This window comes from Caloenas nicobarica, chromosome 1 (assembly GCF_036013445.1).
Source record: "Caloenas nicobarica isolate bCalNic1 chromosome 1, bCalNic1.hap1, whole genome shotgun sequence".
Lineage (NCBI taxonomy): Eukaryota > Metazoa > Chordata > Aves > Columbiformes > Columbidae > Caloenas > Caloenas nicobarica.
The window spans coordinates 28,402,115-28,419,705 of NC_088245.1; the positions used below are offsets into that span (position 1 = coordinate 28,402,115).

The 17,591-nt window shown below is 37.0% G+C and overlaps 1 protein-coding gene across 3 annotated transcripts in view; it reads right to left on the reverse strand.

The window, feature by feature from the left end:
• Window positions 1–1,583: 1,583 nt before the first annotated feature.
• Window positions 1,584–17,591, reverse strand: part of MDFIC (MyoD family inhibitor domain containing) — a 50,621-nt gene continuing 34,613 nt past the window's right edge. For all 3 annotated transcript variants that reach the window (XM_065658715.1, XM_065658716.1, XM_065658714.1), the window contains exons 4-5: window positions 17,029–17,304; window positions 1,584–5,152 (exon numbers count right to left, since the gene is read on the reverse strand). In XM_065658715.1, coding sequence (XP_065514787.1) covers window positions 4,905–5,152; window positions 17,029–17,304 — 524 coding nt within the window. In that variant the 3' untranslated portion in view covers window positions 1,584–4,904. The remainder of the gene's footprint in view (window positions 5,153–17,028; window positions 17,305–17,591) is intronic.

Below are 17,591 nucleotides of genomic sequence, written 5' to 3' on the forward strand. Positions count from 1 at the left end.
CAGGGGTACAGGGCTCCTCAGGACAGCCTCCGGCAGAGTAGACAGAGACAAAGAAGGCATTCAGCAATTCTGCCTTCTCTGTATCTTCTGTCACCAGGGCACCCACCCCATTCATCAGTGGGCCTACATTGCCTCTGGTGTTAGTTTTATCTGCCATGTATTTGAAGAAGCTCTTTCTGTTGTCCTTGACCCCTCTTGCCAGGTTTAACTCTAAGGAGGCCTTAGCTTTCCTAGTTGCCTCCCTACATCCTTTAACAACAGCCTTCTATTCTTCCCAAGTGGCCAGCCCCTCCTTCCATGATTTGTAAACTCTCCTCTTCCACTTGAGTTTACCCAGCAGTTCCCTGTTTAACCACGCAGGTCTCCTGGCTCCCCTCCTTGACTTCCTGCGCGTCGGGATGCACTGATCTTGAGCTTGGTAGAAGCAGTCCCTGAATGTTAACCAACTATCTTGGGCCTCTTTACCTTCAAGCAGCCTTGCCCACGGGATTTCCTCCAGCAATTGTTTGAACAGGCCAAAGTTGGCCCTGCTGAAGTCCAGGGTTGCAATTCTGCCTGCTATTCTGCTTCCGCCAGATGAGATTCTGAACTCCACCATCTCACGGTCGCTGCAACCAAGGCAGCCCTCCACCTTTACTGCTTCAACCAGACCCTTCTTGTTAGTGAGGACGAGATCCAGCAGCGCACCTCTCCTAGTCGGCTCTTCTACCATTTGCATCAGAAAGTTTGCCTATGCCTTTTTAAGTCCTCTTACACAAACCATTATTTTGGCACATAGTGTCAATAGCAAGACTTCATGGTACAAACTCAAGCACGACTTCTGTCAGTTTTAACATCTTTTCTCTATAACACCCAGAAGCGACACATCAGATTTTTTTTAGGCCCACGTATACACATAGTAGGACATCCAATAACTTTAAAATAGACATAGAAAAATTTGTGCAAAAGACTGTAGACATGCAGTTTCTACAGTTTTAAAGTAGCATAAGCATGTTCACACTCAGCTTAAGCCACCACGAAAAAAAATCTTTGCTTAAATCACAGCTTAAATGGTCTACTCTATCTGTGTTTACACTAGTCGATTTTAAAAACATACCTTACTTTAAAATAGTGGTGCTGTGTCTAGGCCTTCGTTTCATAGGCCACATGGGCCATTAGACCTTAATATGTCTACTGCAATCCTGTAAACCGAGTACACTCTGTTCAGCTTGTTTTTAGTAAACTGAAGCGTGTTGCTGCAGACGTATTAAAAAAAATTTCATTTTGATCAAATTTAATCATTACTGGATTTCCATCTCATTAATACAATTTCACTAGGGAATGAATTTGCCTTCTTAATGTCAACCTTTTTTACCATTGCAGATTTACGCTAGCACAGCTTCTAGCACTAGTTGGTTTAGCTCCACCTGTAAGACAACTAACCTACACCCGTTCACCCTCTGTGCAATCACGCAAGAGCCAAAGCCTTCAGGAAGTATTATAACAGGAAAAAAAAATCAAAAATAAGACATGAAATTATCATTCAGAAGAGCAACAAGGCAAGACTAGAAGAAGACAACCAAAAGTTTCAAAATAAAGATCTTTATTTCAAAATAGTGTTTGAGAATAGCACATCCAGTTGATATAAAATACAAATAGCAAATCATCATTTTTCAGATGGGCCAGTTTGCAGAACTATATACTGAAACACTGTACAAGTTCACAAGAACTATTATAAAATAGACAGTTAAGTTCTGATGTTTTAATTTCATTTAACCTATATTTTCACATTTGTTTCCTTCTAATTCTGCTTGTTTAAATTACACAAGGTGCTTACAAGATTGCCTATAGAGTGAAAATTACAAAACAGAATCTAATAATATAAATACAGAAAGGAATTCCTCAAACTACATATTAATATTCTCTGCTACAAAGATACATTTTACAAAAGTGCTAATATCTCTATGACAAATAGTAGCAGACTACATTTAAATGTCAAACAACTCACATATTTTTTTTTCAATTGTCCATAATACTTTGATACTTCTAATCACTATGAGGGTTAATAAACACTATTTTCACTTCCTAGTATTTCACAAATGAAGTGGGAAAAGAAATAATATTTCTGCATGTGTGTGTGTGTGTGCACGTGAGAGTCTGTACACATACACATATAAGCATGAAGAGAGTTCTTGTAATTATTATTTGTATTTTAACAGTACTGGAAGTAAATACTTAATAGTAAATACATTTCCCAGGTTTTCATAGTTTCAACAAATAAACAAAACCTCTGAATTCCTGTAAGAAGAAACAGGGGTTTGTATAGAGCAAACTGTGTAAATAAACTTTTACACAGAAAAGGCACCCTAGATTTTCTAGATTTTTTTTTTTTTTTTAATATTGTATCATCCTGTGGTAAAAGTAATTTTTACTAACATCCAGTATTCGCTAAAAGCCTGATATGCAAATGTGCAGTTTTCCAAACACAGAACTGGAACTGCTCCAGCACAGTCATTCTGGCGGGACAGGAGCCTGGAAGTCCTCTTCCCCGCCCTCAAAAGCACAGTCAGACAAGAAACAGCCATAAATCACCTCTCTGTGACCAGAAGGACACGAGGAAGGACAGCTCATGGTGCTGCCTAGCCCCAGAGAGCATGTCCCCACCACTACAGTGTCAACCATAGACCTACAATGGCCTACACCTTTTCCAAGGTGCATCGAGTCCCAGTGCTCACTGTGATGCCCCCAATTTCCCCAGAGGCGTTATGCCTTACAAAGGCAAAATGCCTCCAGGCACTGCCACTCAGCCAAAGCACCTCTTCCCCCTTCCCAATGTGGTTCAGACTTTTAGGAGTCATAATTGAGCCCCATGGGCCTGATTCTGAGCTCAGGGAATTTATCAGTTTAACTATATGATTCCTTATTAGCCTGCCTATTACCATAATATCTTTGTGCTCTCTAGCTGGAGCTAAACCAATGGAATATTCTGACATTAATGAAAATGCACTTTGTTTATACAACACAGATATGAATCTGGCCCGATATATGGAAAAAAAGAAATACGATAAGAATCAATTCTTGTAGTAACTATCAAAAACAGATAAGAAACCCTCTGAGTAAATCTGCATTGCATCAGAATACACCACAATATTGCAGATGTTGAGGCAAAACATAACACCTCCCAGCTCCCTAGTATAGTTGAGGATTCGGCTATGTTACCTTCAGTGATAACTTGCAGTAGTAGGCACTACTAGTCAGTGTTCACAGAGAGAAGCTTTGGTTAATATCAGACCATTTGTTGACTTAGCCTCACACTCCTGTGATCTTCAGCTTGTCACATTTGCAAAAACTGATTTCACTACAGCGGACAGACACATTTATGGTCAATTCACTCAACAGAAATATGCTATTGACTATTGATGACTTGTAACAAGGCCTAGATTTACTAGATCCAACAATCTACAAATGAGAAATCTGGTGTGTAGATAGGAAAGTTTGTGAGATCAAGATGTATAGGTAGTTTACACAGAAAATTAATGAGCTACAGACATGGAGGAGAAAAACTAGCAGATGGTAAAGAAAATAGGTACCATTATTCCCTAAATCAGGGAATACCATAAACTTCTTTATGTGTTGGACAAAATTCATTTTGCAATTACAATGACAAAGACAGACATTTCTCAGAAAAACTTAATGGTGCGATAGGGAAAGTTGCCTACTGTATCCTAACTGTATTTTTCAAACATTTTAAATCATATTCCATTTATTTTTAAAGGATATAATACATTTAAAAATGTCCTTTGTTTACACAGTTATTTAAAAATAACACTTAAAATGTATCTGAAAATAAGCATTTTTGCGTTTGCTTTTTGCATTCAATGATAGAATTCCTTGATCAAGTCAGTTTTATTTTGGTCTTTAGATTCTGTTTAAATTCTTCCATCTTCTGTAGATCTTTCTCACACAGTAAAGAAATAAATACTAAGTTATGTGATAACTGGCTATAAAGCCACAAACACTGACAAGGCCACTAAGGTACAGGTTTAGAGTCTTAACTTCTGATAATTTCCCTTTAATAGTCAGATTTTGAAGATTTGTTAGTTTAGCAGTCAGTCTGTTAGTTTAAGGATATATCTCATGTCTACACAGATTTCCAAGGTATTTTTCTAAAAAGAAGCATTTCAAGTAGTATTAGTACTGAAGTAAAATATAAGTTCTCTATTCTGTCTTGATTGATAACAACAAAATCTTGGTACTGTAGTCCGTGTTAAAACTTACATTGATTTCAGTTTGCCAGTTCTTCCTGTAGCATGAATATTGACAATGGGAAATACCAGGAATCTCTCCCAAACCAGTGAGACATTCAAAACAAAAGAAATATTGCCAATGTGACCACTGTAGCAAAACCAGCAGTAGATTCCTGATGCTGACTTTTGAATTCAGTTTAAAATAAGAAAACAAAGTTGCTTTCAACCCAAATAGATTGAAATAAAGACATTTTGCTTTTCAAAATGCCTGTGAAGGCATGTTATGCATGGAAGCATTTGAGTGTTTAAACATCCAAGTAGGTAAAGGCAAACACTTAAGGCTTTGCCCTACAATCTTTAACCAAAACCTGTTGCACAATTTGATGGCAGTTTTGCCCTCATACAGCCTGCAGTATCAGGCCTATAACTCCATTTCAATAAAATCTTCCATTTGCAAAGCCAAAAGGAAGCCGGAATGTAGACTGAGTTTCACATACAAAACTATACAATTTGTGTTAGAATACAGATTTGACGATTGCTTTTAAAAATATATATTTATATATAGGGAATTAACAGTGCAATATCAGTTGGTGGTGTGAAAATCCTACCTTGTCTTTCTTCAAATGTATTTAAAGATCTCCAGTTTTATAGAGAATAAAATAAAAGGGGATAAATATTTCAGGATGGGAAGCAGATCCCACAACATTCCATGCAGATCTCCAAGCAATCTGAAGATTCACAACATGCGTCCATTATGCCACAGTCCATATCACAGGGGCAGTTACAGTCATCGCCCATCTCGTCCCCACAGCAACAGCAGCAGGACTCCGAGGTGCAGATGCCACAGGACGCTTGTCCCAGAACAATGTTACAGAGGGTGACAAATTCACAGAACAAGCAAGCCAGGATACAGTGAACACAGCAATCTTCATACGTACCCGTTCAGCAGAATGCCATGTAGGAAGAGAAATAAAAGAAAAAATGAAAAAAAAAAAAAAGAAAAAAGAACAAATCATTAATACATTATTCTAAAGGCAGATACATCGCAATGTCAAATAAGTAGCTGAAAGATAGCAATTCTGAGTAGACATAACCTATGACCATTAAGAACATGTTTCCCATCTTCAAGATCACTTATGCAACCTAACTTGTCTTCAATTTAATATTGGTTTTGGTACAAGTTTCCTTCCCCCACTTCATGCAAATCCCAAGTACTAAATGTCTGCTTAGATCCATTTCTCCAGTCATTTATTATGTAAAATATCCATATCTAATATATTCAATCATAACTTCTTCCAGCGGGCCCAAAAATGATTTAAAAAAAAAAAGCCGCACATGAAGGAAACTAAAACTATTTCCAGTCTCTCCCAGTGCATCTCAGCCTTCTGAATCTGCTTTGTTTGGCTTGATAGTTACGAAGAAAAATAAGGGAGTTGCCATATGATTTTTTGCTTTCTTTATAGTTTTATGCACATCTTAAATCTAGCATAACAGCATGCTATATGTATTTTTATACTTTCAATAATATATAAAGCACTCAATCAAAACACAGATTTTTCTATTGCTTTTCTACACAGATCTCTTGGCAATCCTTTTAATGGACCACTTTAATCTTCAATAGAGTTCATAACTACACCTGAATATCAACATCCATCTCTCATAAGTACTGATAAATTACATGAGGTAATTGAGGAGGTGTCCCACAAATTGTCAGCAAAAAATATGGCGCCCAAAGAGTTAATGTATGGAATAGCTTCAGGCTTGCTCTTTCCTAGCCTCAGCTTTCATTCTTATTTTTAGTGCTTGCAAGCCTTGAACTCCTTTAGTCACAAATCACTGAAGATTGGGAAAATGTTCCTGGGAAAATATCCTACACCTCATCCTTTTCCTGTCTCTATAGTCTATCATGGGTATCTGCTGCAAGAGGCCAGTATGAAAGACAGCATATAGAGCTATATGGGCATTTGGCCTGACCATCTACAGGTGTTACGTTCTTCCAGTTCACAGGCTGAAGACTGTTATCATATTGGGAAAGTTTGCAATTACTTGCAACAGTAATACAATTACCAGGACTCCTAAATGTATTTATAATGTAAAAAATGGTGGAGTAACCATAGTAAGTATCTTGATGGATTCAAAGTACCTCTAATATTGCAGAAACTTTGACTGTGGGATGGTGTAGACATGACTTTATGCAAGCAAGCACAAATACTTACAGCAATGCAGTGACAGAGGCTCAGACCTGCAAAATCTCTTGCAAGAAGCAAAGTAACTACCTGAGCTCTTAGCCCACTCTAAATATCAAACTGCTGGGGATGGATTTCACCTACTTACTATACTACCTAGACCGCAACTTAACCTGGGAATATCTGTACTGCAATGTGATCAGATTCATGATACACAAAATGAGCACTTAACATCCAAAAGAAGAAAAAGAAATATCAGGAAAAGCAAGAATGAAAAATAAAAATCGCAACCTCAAAAACTCCCTACTACTGTGCAGGAAGCAAAACTGAGGAGAAACCACATGTAAGATTGAGCTGTTTCTAAAGAAAGTTGCTGCTTGTATTAAAAGGCTGCTTTTCCCAAAGAAATACTGTCGTGAAATAAATGACCTTCAGAGAAAACCCAGAAGATATGTGAAATAAAGCTGGGGAGTATCAGTTCACTGAAGAGGACCAAAGCCAGACCGATAGCGATTAATTAGCTGGTTGTCATGGAGATGGTGTTAAATTTGTTCAGGTACAATCTCCTGTCAGATTTTCTTTTAATATGAAGGAAAAAGATAAAGAAGCCAAGAGTTCTATCTAAGAAACATTCATATTTGAGGAACTGAGATTTTTACTATTTTGCATCTTTAAAACACAGCTGATAGAAGCTAATACCACAACAAATTTTGTTCTCCAAATGTTTTTTTAAAGAAAACACCATAATAAAACTTTATGTGTATTAGTATTGAAAGTAAGATGCTCATCAAAATCTTGCCTGCTTCATGCAGGGATCTGTAAAATCGCAGGGAGAGAAATAAACATTCACAGAATTTATAATATACATATTTACTGATGGACAAGAGACAGAGTTCATAGGTTAAACAAAAGGGACTGCACTCAGAAAGCACCCTCTCGACCCACAAGGGAACTTCTCCGTCCTAAATTAAAAAACAACCCCACTAAATCAATACTTACAAGGAGTGACTGTGTTGATGTAAATAAACGTATTTCAAAGGTAAAAGGTATTAAAAATGGTTCAAGACACAGAAGGAAATTTTGACCACTAGTGCTATGATGGAAACTCTGAGGAGGGTCTTTCTTTCAATCTCTTCTTCACTGACTGAAACAGTAAAAGAATTTATTTACCTACTATTTATTTTTATTTCTTTCTCCCTGGATTGCAAAATTAATTTTCCATTTAGAAAATCTTTATGTAACAATTTTACTTAACCTCCACAAACACTTAACATAGAGATATACTTTACTGGTCTCTTCATTCTTGCAATGACTCATTTGTACAATGAACATAAACTTTGATCCACATCTCAAGGACAAACCCAAAATAATCATGCTTTTATATTCTTCATGTTATTGACTTTTAATAGCTATCCAGGTAGCAATTATTTAACACATGACAAAGCGTGCTGTTACCTAGCCCTTCCTGACTTGCTGAATTCAGAATCATGACTCTAGCCATCTGTAATACATTCAGATAAAATGGGTGGAAGAATAATTTCTTCCATATATGACTCCTACTTCTTAGTTTCTTAGCTACAGATGTAATTATATGAAAAAGATACAGCCACAGTGGGTTTTGGGGTTTTTTTTGTGATAATAACAAACATGCTACGCAAAACTCACACATACTTCTCTAGTACCCATATTCCCACCGCAACCTGTCAGTTCCATAGAAAAAATTCTATAGCTAAAAACCACCTCCATCCAGCCACAAAGAAGATGCTATATAAAACCCGCTCCAAAAGATATGACCTCAGGTTTTTCATTACCATGTTGGAGACCACTAAAATGTATTTCACTGCTTGCACAAGACTCCCTAATAAATCTTTCCTGCTTCCAGGACCAAAGAGTCTATTTTAAATTACAGATTATTTTAAATTTCAAAACTATTTAACATGTTAAGAATAAAGACTATACTTAACTTCTACTCTTTGACCTTACCACATCAAAATCCTAATAGTTTTTGCAGATGAGTGAGTAGTGGAACACATTAATCCAACTGGAACTAAATGTAATTTATATAGCTGGGAAGAATTTGGAAAAAAGAATAAATTTGATGATCTTAATGTCTGACAACATGTTTTCTGGAAACCTTAAATATATTTTAGTCTTTTCTGCTAAAGCAATGATATAGCAATATCGGTTATGACACTGTATTACTGTAAAGAGCAGCTATCTTAAAATGATCTATTTCTTTACATCTGCCTTAGTTCCCTTATCAAATGCATTTATCACATTTGTTGACTATGACCCAAGCTCCCAAAAGCTATGCTGAATGCCATAAATTACGATAGGCCTGGTCTGTATGCAGTGATAGTATATTTTGTTAGATCAACTCACAGTTGGGGAAAAAAGATGAGCTTTCAGACACGAATGCTCATCTTCAGTTATCCTTTCATTTTGCCTGGGATGAAAGCTAAACCTGACGTTAAAAAGGTCATCCCATGCAGCATTTTTAAATACCGATGCAAGTAAAGCTGTTTCCTTAGTCCTTTGGCACACTCCCAAAAGTTACGGATTTGTTAGGGAACTTCATCAAAACCGTTAAACAATGCCAAGGCAAACAGAAACCTAACAAACCCGTCCAAGTTTTTGCTGGTTATATCGTACACACACATTCAGCTACTTTGTGCCGATTTAACCAAAGAGTGTATACAGTACATGTAACATCTACTTTAACTGGGTTATAAATGTTACCACAGACAATATCCAGACAAGAAACAGACTGAAATCTTTTAAAACTGTTTACACAGTTACTCAGAGACCAGGGGGCCCTCTCTATACCTTATCCCAGTTATAACAGCTATGGTCATTTAAGGAAAAGAGACAATATCAACAATAAAACAACTTTAATGTCCATGTCTTTAAACATTTGCATGTGCGCACCACTTTTTATTTCTAAAATCTTTGCATACAGATATTACTGGGATATCCATATCCTTTTAAACACTGAAATATATATTTATTTTATTTCAACTTCCCTTTTATCTGCTCCTCTTCATTTTTATGAAAAGGTGCAGATCTACTCAAGAAACGGCCTTTACAGAGAACTATCGACGATCAAAACTGTACAAGGTACGCAGAAGTTCAACTGAAAAATGTACAGAGAAAACACACGCACAGGCTGATCTGTGCTGCTTTTGTAATGTTTGACACTAACCTGCCACAAACTGACCCAATAAGCTTTCACACCAAGCAGGCAGGTCACATATGATAAAAGGTTTTTGTGTCGGCAATGGTAAATAAGCTCACTTACAGGGTGGTGACCTTGGTCAGCTTCTTACTAACTATATTCACCGAGTTCAGACAACTCAAAACAAATCTCCAGGCATTCGGCTGTCTCACAGTGAAAATCAAAAAGGGCAAAACCGCAATCAAAGTGGCAGCTGAGGTCCTCAGCAGGGGTTTACTCCGGGCACCCGCAGAGCCCTGAACAGAAGCCCCAGCAAGAGCAAGTGCTTCCCGCGGCAGCAGTGGATGAACGCGCAATGCCGACGGTGGATACAGCCCCCAGCCAGGGCGGCATGGCGAGAGAGGAGAAGAGAAACCACCCCACACAAGTTTCTAAAAGGTGTCCATTACACCGAGGTGGGGTGCAACCTTCCCGAGCAGCGGCACACATGCCATCGCACCACCATTCCGCTGGCATGCATGGTTAGTGTGCAGCCTCTGCTGCCCGGCCCCGTCCAGAAAACTCACCGCACCTGGGAAAATGCTCAAGGGAAAACAAGAAATGCAGAAAGAATAGACTGACCTGTTGTGTGGAGTATAGTTACCTCTAGATAACAGAGTTACATTTATTTGGATGGGGGAAAATGCAGTTACAAATCATAATAAATGTGATATTTAGCATTTTAAAATGGAAAACTATCATCTCTGTCGATCAAGAAAATTAAAATGTTGCCTGAACAAGCAAATTACACTGCAAAACACATGAAAACTTCCATCAAAGCTTATATTCTAAACTCTTGATACAGATATAACCTCAGGAGTAAAATGATCCAGTTGAAACATACAGATGTACTAAGAAATGTGCCAGTTCACAGTATCTAAGGCTTCCTTAGAATACAAAGCTTTCATTGCCGTTGCTCATTGCTGAGACTAGTTAGATGCTACCTAGACCATAACCTTATAAAATTGATACGGCAGGAAGACCTTTTTTTGTTACAGACCCTGTTTTCCACTCAATCCTGCTACACAACATGTATATCACCTCCCAAGACTTCTATGTGAACAACAATACAAACCATACTCAAAACACACCAGTCTTCAAAATGCCTTATATGATAATGTTATTTGCCCACTGCCTGATTGACAACTGCGTTCTGATACAATCTCATCTAACAAAAAAAATCTCTGTTTATCACTTCACGCTCAGACACAAATCCACTTTGAATCAATTTCGTAAAGATAACAATGGAAACTTCGTCCCAAGTAGAGAGATTTGCAGGATACTAAGTAAGTAGCTGCCTAAATGCTACTTAATGCTCTGGGATGGATTTCAGAAGTGTATGCAGGTTTTTAAAATACGAGAGAGAGAGAGAGATGCCCGGCAGATATTTCTGCAATGTTATGCTACTCATGGTGTAACACACACTCATATTGAATTTCAGTAAATAACAACCAATACAATGTCAGACAAATATATATAAGAAAAATTACTGCCGCTCTTGTGACACTCAAGAGGAAATAATAATAAGAATATTAATAATAATAAATAATAATAAACATTCCTACTCAAAATCATATGCACAAAAGGAAAGTTGATTGAAAACTATTTTTCAGTTTATACGAAGTTATATAAACCAAAGTAAGATGCTCCTACTCCAAACAGAAGTCTGCTACTCTGCCAAGAGAACTATTCACTACTTTCCATGTATGTGCACCTCATGGCTCCTAAGACGCTGGCTTAACACAAAGGCTATTTGGTGGACTTGCTTCATCTCAGTTAAGCCATCAATATCACTTGGGATACTCTAATAAATTAATGTAGTCAGCAGCGTGAGTTAAATAGTGCCCACCAACTCCATGCTTGGATTCAACATCTAGAACAGATGGAGTTGCATTATACTAAAAAAGAAGGGTAAAAAAGTCTCATTCAAATCCACCCTGAAATGTTGAATTTTAAACATTGGATTTAAAAATAAAAAACAACACACGTTGGGTGAGATTGTTCACTGCACATCTAAGCTCAGTAGTGCAAGATACACAGTCCAGAAGGCTGAGGGAGGTTGCTTCAAGCCTTGCTCCAGGAAAAGCACGGGTGGTAACTTAGATCTGGCAGCAAGCTGACATTGCCTGTCCTTCCCCAGAGCCTCCCCTCCGTGCTGCAGGCTTTCTTACCTACTTCACTCCTCCATCTAGCCTTATTACACTTCTTAAGAACTATCTTGAAAACAAGTCTTGGAAAGAAGATGCCTTCTAGTGCCTCTCTGATTTAGAGAGTCTGGGAAGGAATAAGGTGAAGATCTCACCATACATACAGGAGGCAGGCTCATAATCTGCTCACCATAGTTTAATGAACTACCGTTTCCAGATGAATACAGCAATTGTGTATGCTCTCAGCCTTTTGAATATGTGAAGTACCACCCTAAATGCAAATTGTCACAAGAGACCGGAGTTGTGGAAACTACCCTGACAAATGTTAAAACTTGTGAGGTCACAGAAACTTAACCAGAAGTGAGTGTTCCATTTCAAAACTGAATTAAATCCAGTATTCCTTCTCTCAATCATTAACTTTTAATAAATGATTGCTTTGAATAAAAAAATGCATAACATCAAGCTTCATAAGTTTTTATTAAGAAAACTTGGTTTGGTTTGGGTTTTTCAAAATAATTAGTGCCTACTTCATTTTGCACCCTTCACCACCTTAATTAAATTTCTCTTCCATTCTTCACGCTGCCCAGTTGATTCTTCTCTTTCCCTCTCCAACTCTATGTATGTCATTATTACTCACCTTCTGCTACTTTGACACACATATGTATGTATGTATTCAGCTACATGTTTTTCTTCATTTTCTAACATCTAGATTTACTGTCCAGTTACCTCATCACTATCTCCTTTAGTTTTTCTCCTCTCTTTAAGTTACACTGGACAAGTACCACTGCTTCCAAACACAGCAGCTGGACTGCCTTATTTTTAGTCATTTACATTTCCTTTTTCAGGTTTCTAAGGTGTTTCTCTGCACTATTTATAACAGGTGTAAGACAGTTACAATTCTCTTTACTAGTGGTCTGCCGACCAGAGTTTTGGAAGAACTGTGACACCTCTGACATCAATAATTTAAAATATTATTAAAATTTCTTTGAACAAAAAAAAATCTTTTATTCCCTATATGCACTGAAACCTACACAGTCCCTCTGAAAAAAATCTTTAGAAATTAAACAGTGTTTTAAAACTGGTTTTTAAGAGAGACACTCCTACTATTTCATTATTCCTTTGGTGGTTTTTTTAATTGTATCAGTTATGGAGCTAAGTAAGATTTCTTCAGGGACAATATGGATTAATAATAGATGCAGAGGAAGAGCAGAGCTGGTGAGTGCACTCACACCCTCCTAAGCCTCACTGGATGTGAAAGTGTTTCTAAACAGCCTATTCTGGAATGCTGACACAACTCCATACATTACAGGCAGATTTTAAAGCTTTTATACTATCACTGCCAAAATGCCTGTTACATTTTAAGCACTTCAAATGCAGCTTCAATTCCGAGAGCTCACAAGATGTGATCTACAGCAGAAGTGGAGCTTGCGTCTGGAACAATTAATAAAAGAGTTATTAATAACTATGATGGGGGAAATCTGGTGGGGTGGAGGACTGGGGGGCTTTATAGCCTGCATTAGGGTTGTCTAGAGCTTTGGAAACCAACAGCAGCAGTACTGACCTTCTTCATGGGAAGACATGATATCCTGGCTAAAATAGCACTGGACTTCATTTAGGTTTTGGGTATTTATACGGAAGTCTGCAGTATATGACGGAGCACACTGCATTTGGTACACGTCTTAATTAAGTGTAAGCCCAAATACGCTGCTGCACAGGATGGATGGCAATCCTGGATGTTTCTTGATTCTACTCTGCTTCAAGAACTACCAAGGTTTTCTGTTCTGTCAATAGATAAGATATTCTAGACCAAAATACCTACCAGACCTGGACTTATTTTGCATTACAAATAGGTGGGGTACTCCAGAAATATTAACATCTTGCCTTTTAAGAAGAAATGATAAGAATGCAGCTTTTGGGAGGGAATAAGAAAAAAATGAAAAATATTTTCTTTTTTTCTATAGTTTAAACTCAGCTTGATAACCAGAATTTTCACTTTTCTTCCTTCTGACGATATACGCTATTTCTTGTCTATGGCCACTTTGTTTCACGTAACAAAACCAGGTATTCTCCTGACTGTCAGTAGAGCAGAGTACTCAAGGTGGAACACAAGGCAGAAGAAACAAAAATATATGGCATCTATTTTCAGCTTGTTTTGGTTTGGGGTTTTCTTGTTTGTTTGGGGTTTTTTGTTTGTTTGTTTGTTTGGGGGTTTTGTGGGTTTTTGTGGGGTTTTGTTCGGTTTGGTCTGGTTTGGGTTTGGTTTTGGTTTTTGTTTTGGTTTGGTTTGGGTTTTTTTAAAGCTATATATTAGATTACAAAAGCCAAGGTCATACACAAGGAATAGCAAAACTAAACTGAATCGGAGTATCTGAAAGCATTCCAATTTGCCTGTATTTCTTTCTTCAAAAATTATCTGGACACTAAAGTGAACCGAAGTAGCTGAGTTAATTTGGGTGACTGATTATTCAATATTCACAGTAAAAAATTAATATAATTTCTCTCTTTCTGCATAAGATTGCACAAGAAATTGCATACAAGTTATATTATTATACGATATAGATGTGCACAAACACAAATGCACACCTTCAAGTAAACTCAAACCCAGCAGCTCTTCAGCAGTAACCAATGGTTTATGAGGTTATGTGGTACAAGTTAAAGCAAAGCCAAATAGTTAAGTAACGTTGTAAATTATTTCCAATAGTTTCCTATCTTTTCCATCTTCCTGTCATCCTTTTCAATAGTTTCTACAGAAATGTCATGGGATCAGAAGAGACAACTCCTCACAAAAATACCTCTTTTCCCACAGAAGTATGATTCGTTATACAAAAAATCTGCAGAAGTTAGGTTCAAATTAAATTACGTATAAGATTTTGAAAGAGTGTCTATGCAATCCTCGGTCACAGGACTTACTAGTGTACTCTTCTGGATTTGTATAGTTAGATGTATTCATCGAGTATACATATTGCTGGTTTAAATGCAACTCACGTCCTTTGAAAAAATAACCTGGCTAATTATACCAAGTTTTTGAAGTGTAGCCTTCCAGAAGTAGTTATAAGGGATTAACATTTCTTAAATTCCTGAACACAATTATTTTTAAGTTACGGATAAATCATTTTTGCTTAAATAGTGATCACTTCTTTGTGTTACTTTAACTGTTTCAACTGTTTCAACTCTGATTATGTATCCTACCCAAAAAACAATGGATAATATAACAGATCGCATATATATTGATCCTTCCTGCAAGGCAACAACTTGACAAGAATATTACTTATAGCCTAAAGTTCCCCCATGCAGACCTACAGGGTAAACTACTGAAAAGCTGAAGAAATGTCAGAAGATTTCTACATGTGTTCATGCAGATGTGTAGACACAAATACCCTTGATATACTTTAATAATTGAAAAATAAAACTTGTGCTTCACTCAGACGGGTTAATGGAAAACTGGAAGCAGCAGATATTAGCAGTGTGGGTCAAGCTATTCAGAGCATATATCAAAGTTCCCACACTCAAAATGAGAACATTACAAGGTTAGATGTATAATTTGAATATATTTAATTTTAGCAGTTTGGTGACTCAAGAAACTACATGTAAGAGTAAGGATTACCCTGTATTTCTGTATGTTGAAAGTATGTAAGTTAGACAGTGTGACAACACAACGTAATTATCTATATTCTAATCAGACATACTGTTAAAAATATCAACATTTCTGACTGTGTATAAAAAATTGTATATTGGCAGTTTTCAGCAACTAAAGCAAGCTGTGCTGGGTATTAAAATCAGACATTAGAATTCAGAGCTATATCTGAAGATATGTTAATTTTTCTCCTGAATTGTTTAGCAATTTTACAGAATCATTACCAAGGTTATTAAAAACAAACAAAAGCCCCACTGACTGTATTTATTCCAACATAATTTTAGAAAAAACAAAGAAGTGTTTGACATAAATAATTGTATAAAGGCATGAACGTGGCAGGCACTATCACTTTAGAACTCTGGAATTTCTTTTTCAGAGGTTGAATTCCCTAAATTCACTTTGTAGCAGTCATGCGAACAGATCTAGGTCTCTTAACAGTTTTTTGATATATAAGAAAAATATTGGGCTGGAAGGTGAACTGGATTTCGCCTAACAGAAAGAGATAAGGGGAATATAGCAAGTATGAAGTTGTGGGTTTGGAAAGAAATTTTAGAGGACTGTGAGTGCAACAGAAAAATAACAGTATGTTTTTGAAGATAAATATGAAAATAAACCACAGCAAGGAGGACCAACCCACGGCACAATCTGAGTGAAGCTGTTCATGATATTACTACACAGATTCACTCAGTAGGTTTGATTGAAGTAGCTGAAGTCAAGAGAAGTCACTCCACTGACATCAGTAGGCTTCATTCAGGCCACTACATGCAGCCCTTCTGATCCCTCTTCCTTTCATCTTGGCTGAGAATCCTCCCACATTTCGCTGAACAGTACTGCTTCCCATTTCTCTAAGAATCTTTGTCTGCACACACAACCCCGGAGTTTTTTTTAACCAGTCGCATCTATGTCTGTCTCAAATCAATAAAATTTTTAGAGCCTCTGCACCCCTCTTGCAATGGGTAGGAGTAAAGCCCATCAAGCATTTAGAGCTAATGCGAAGGCAGTGGATTGAGGGGCAGCTCAGGAACTCTGGGACCACTAGAGCAAATGCAAGCAGGGAAAACACGCACACATAGCTAAAATGTACGGGAAATTATTTACTTTTGCTTATTTAAGCTGTGCATAGGGAGTATGAAGCTTTTTCATGCAAATTATTTACAGCTCAAATATAGCATAAGGCACACTGAACATTGAAGCACAGGTCCAAATTTTATTGTCTAGTGCTCAGACCTCATGGCTAGTCAGAATATCTGCCAAGAGAACATTTTCAAAAGCAAACTCTACCATCATTACTGGATTTAAGTATTGACTGTGTTTTGAACGAGTGCTTTAACATTTTTTTTCTGGTATATGTGTGACAATGCTGACAGGAGTTTCTAAAACGTTATCAGACTATGTTGGCCAAATGAAAGCAAGAAATCTCCCATTGCTTCAATTTCTTTCAAACACTTAATATTTTCCTTTGGGGAAGTAACTTGTGTTTTATCATAATGATTTCTATTTGCTTCTGAAGCATGAGTCATGCTCTTCAATTATTTTCAGTTGATTGTGTAATTATTAGTGAGAATGGGGTTTGGATAGTCTTTATTCAGTTCAGGGTTTTTTAATAAGAATTTCTGCTTACCTTCAGGTGAAGTACCTGGCTTTTGAGAAAACACAGAGCTTATTTTACTCTTCTTGCTGCTGTTACTGTTGACAGACAAGGTGGACTGAATTTTTCTGTGCATTTTTTCTGAAACAGGAGCTGAAAGTTTTCTGTTGTCTGTAGGCACATGCTTGACCCCATTGTGAATTCCACTTCCATTCCTCAGGCCTGCATGGCCATTTTGGATTTTGCCACTTTCTTCCTCACTCCTTTCCAGTGCTGAAGTATTTGGCTGAGGCAAACGTTGAGGTTGTGCTTAAAATGAAAGAAAGAAAGGGTTAATTTAAATTGTAAATTAACAACTGAACATTGTCTCCAATTTAAAGACTGTATCTGAAGAACAGAAAACATGAAGGATTTTTTTTTTATGTAAAGCTTTGTAATAAAAAAGTGGTTTCCAATTAAAGATTCTTATTTACAAAACAAAAAAAAAAATGCGGACTTTGTTTGAAAACTAATTAAACTATACACATAGTAACACAACAAGATTTCATAATCAAAAAGCATCAGCCCAACTACCTCTCCTAATCAAAACACTACTG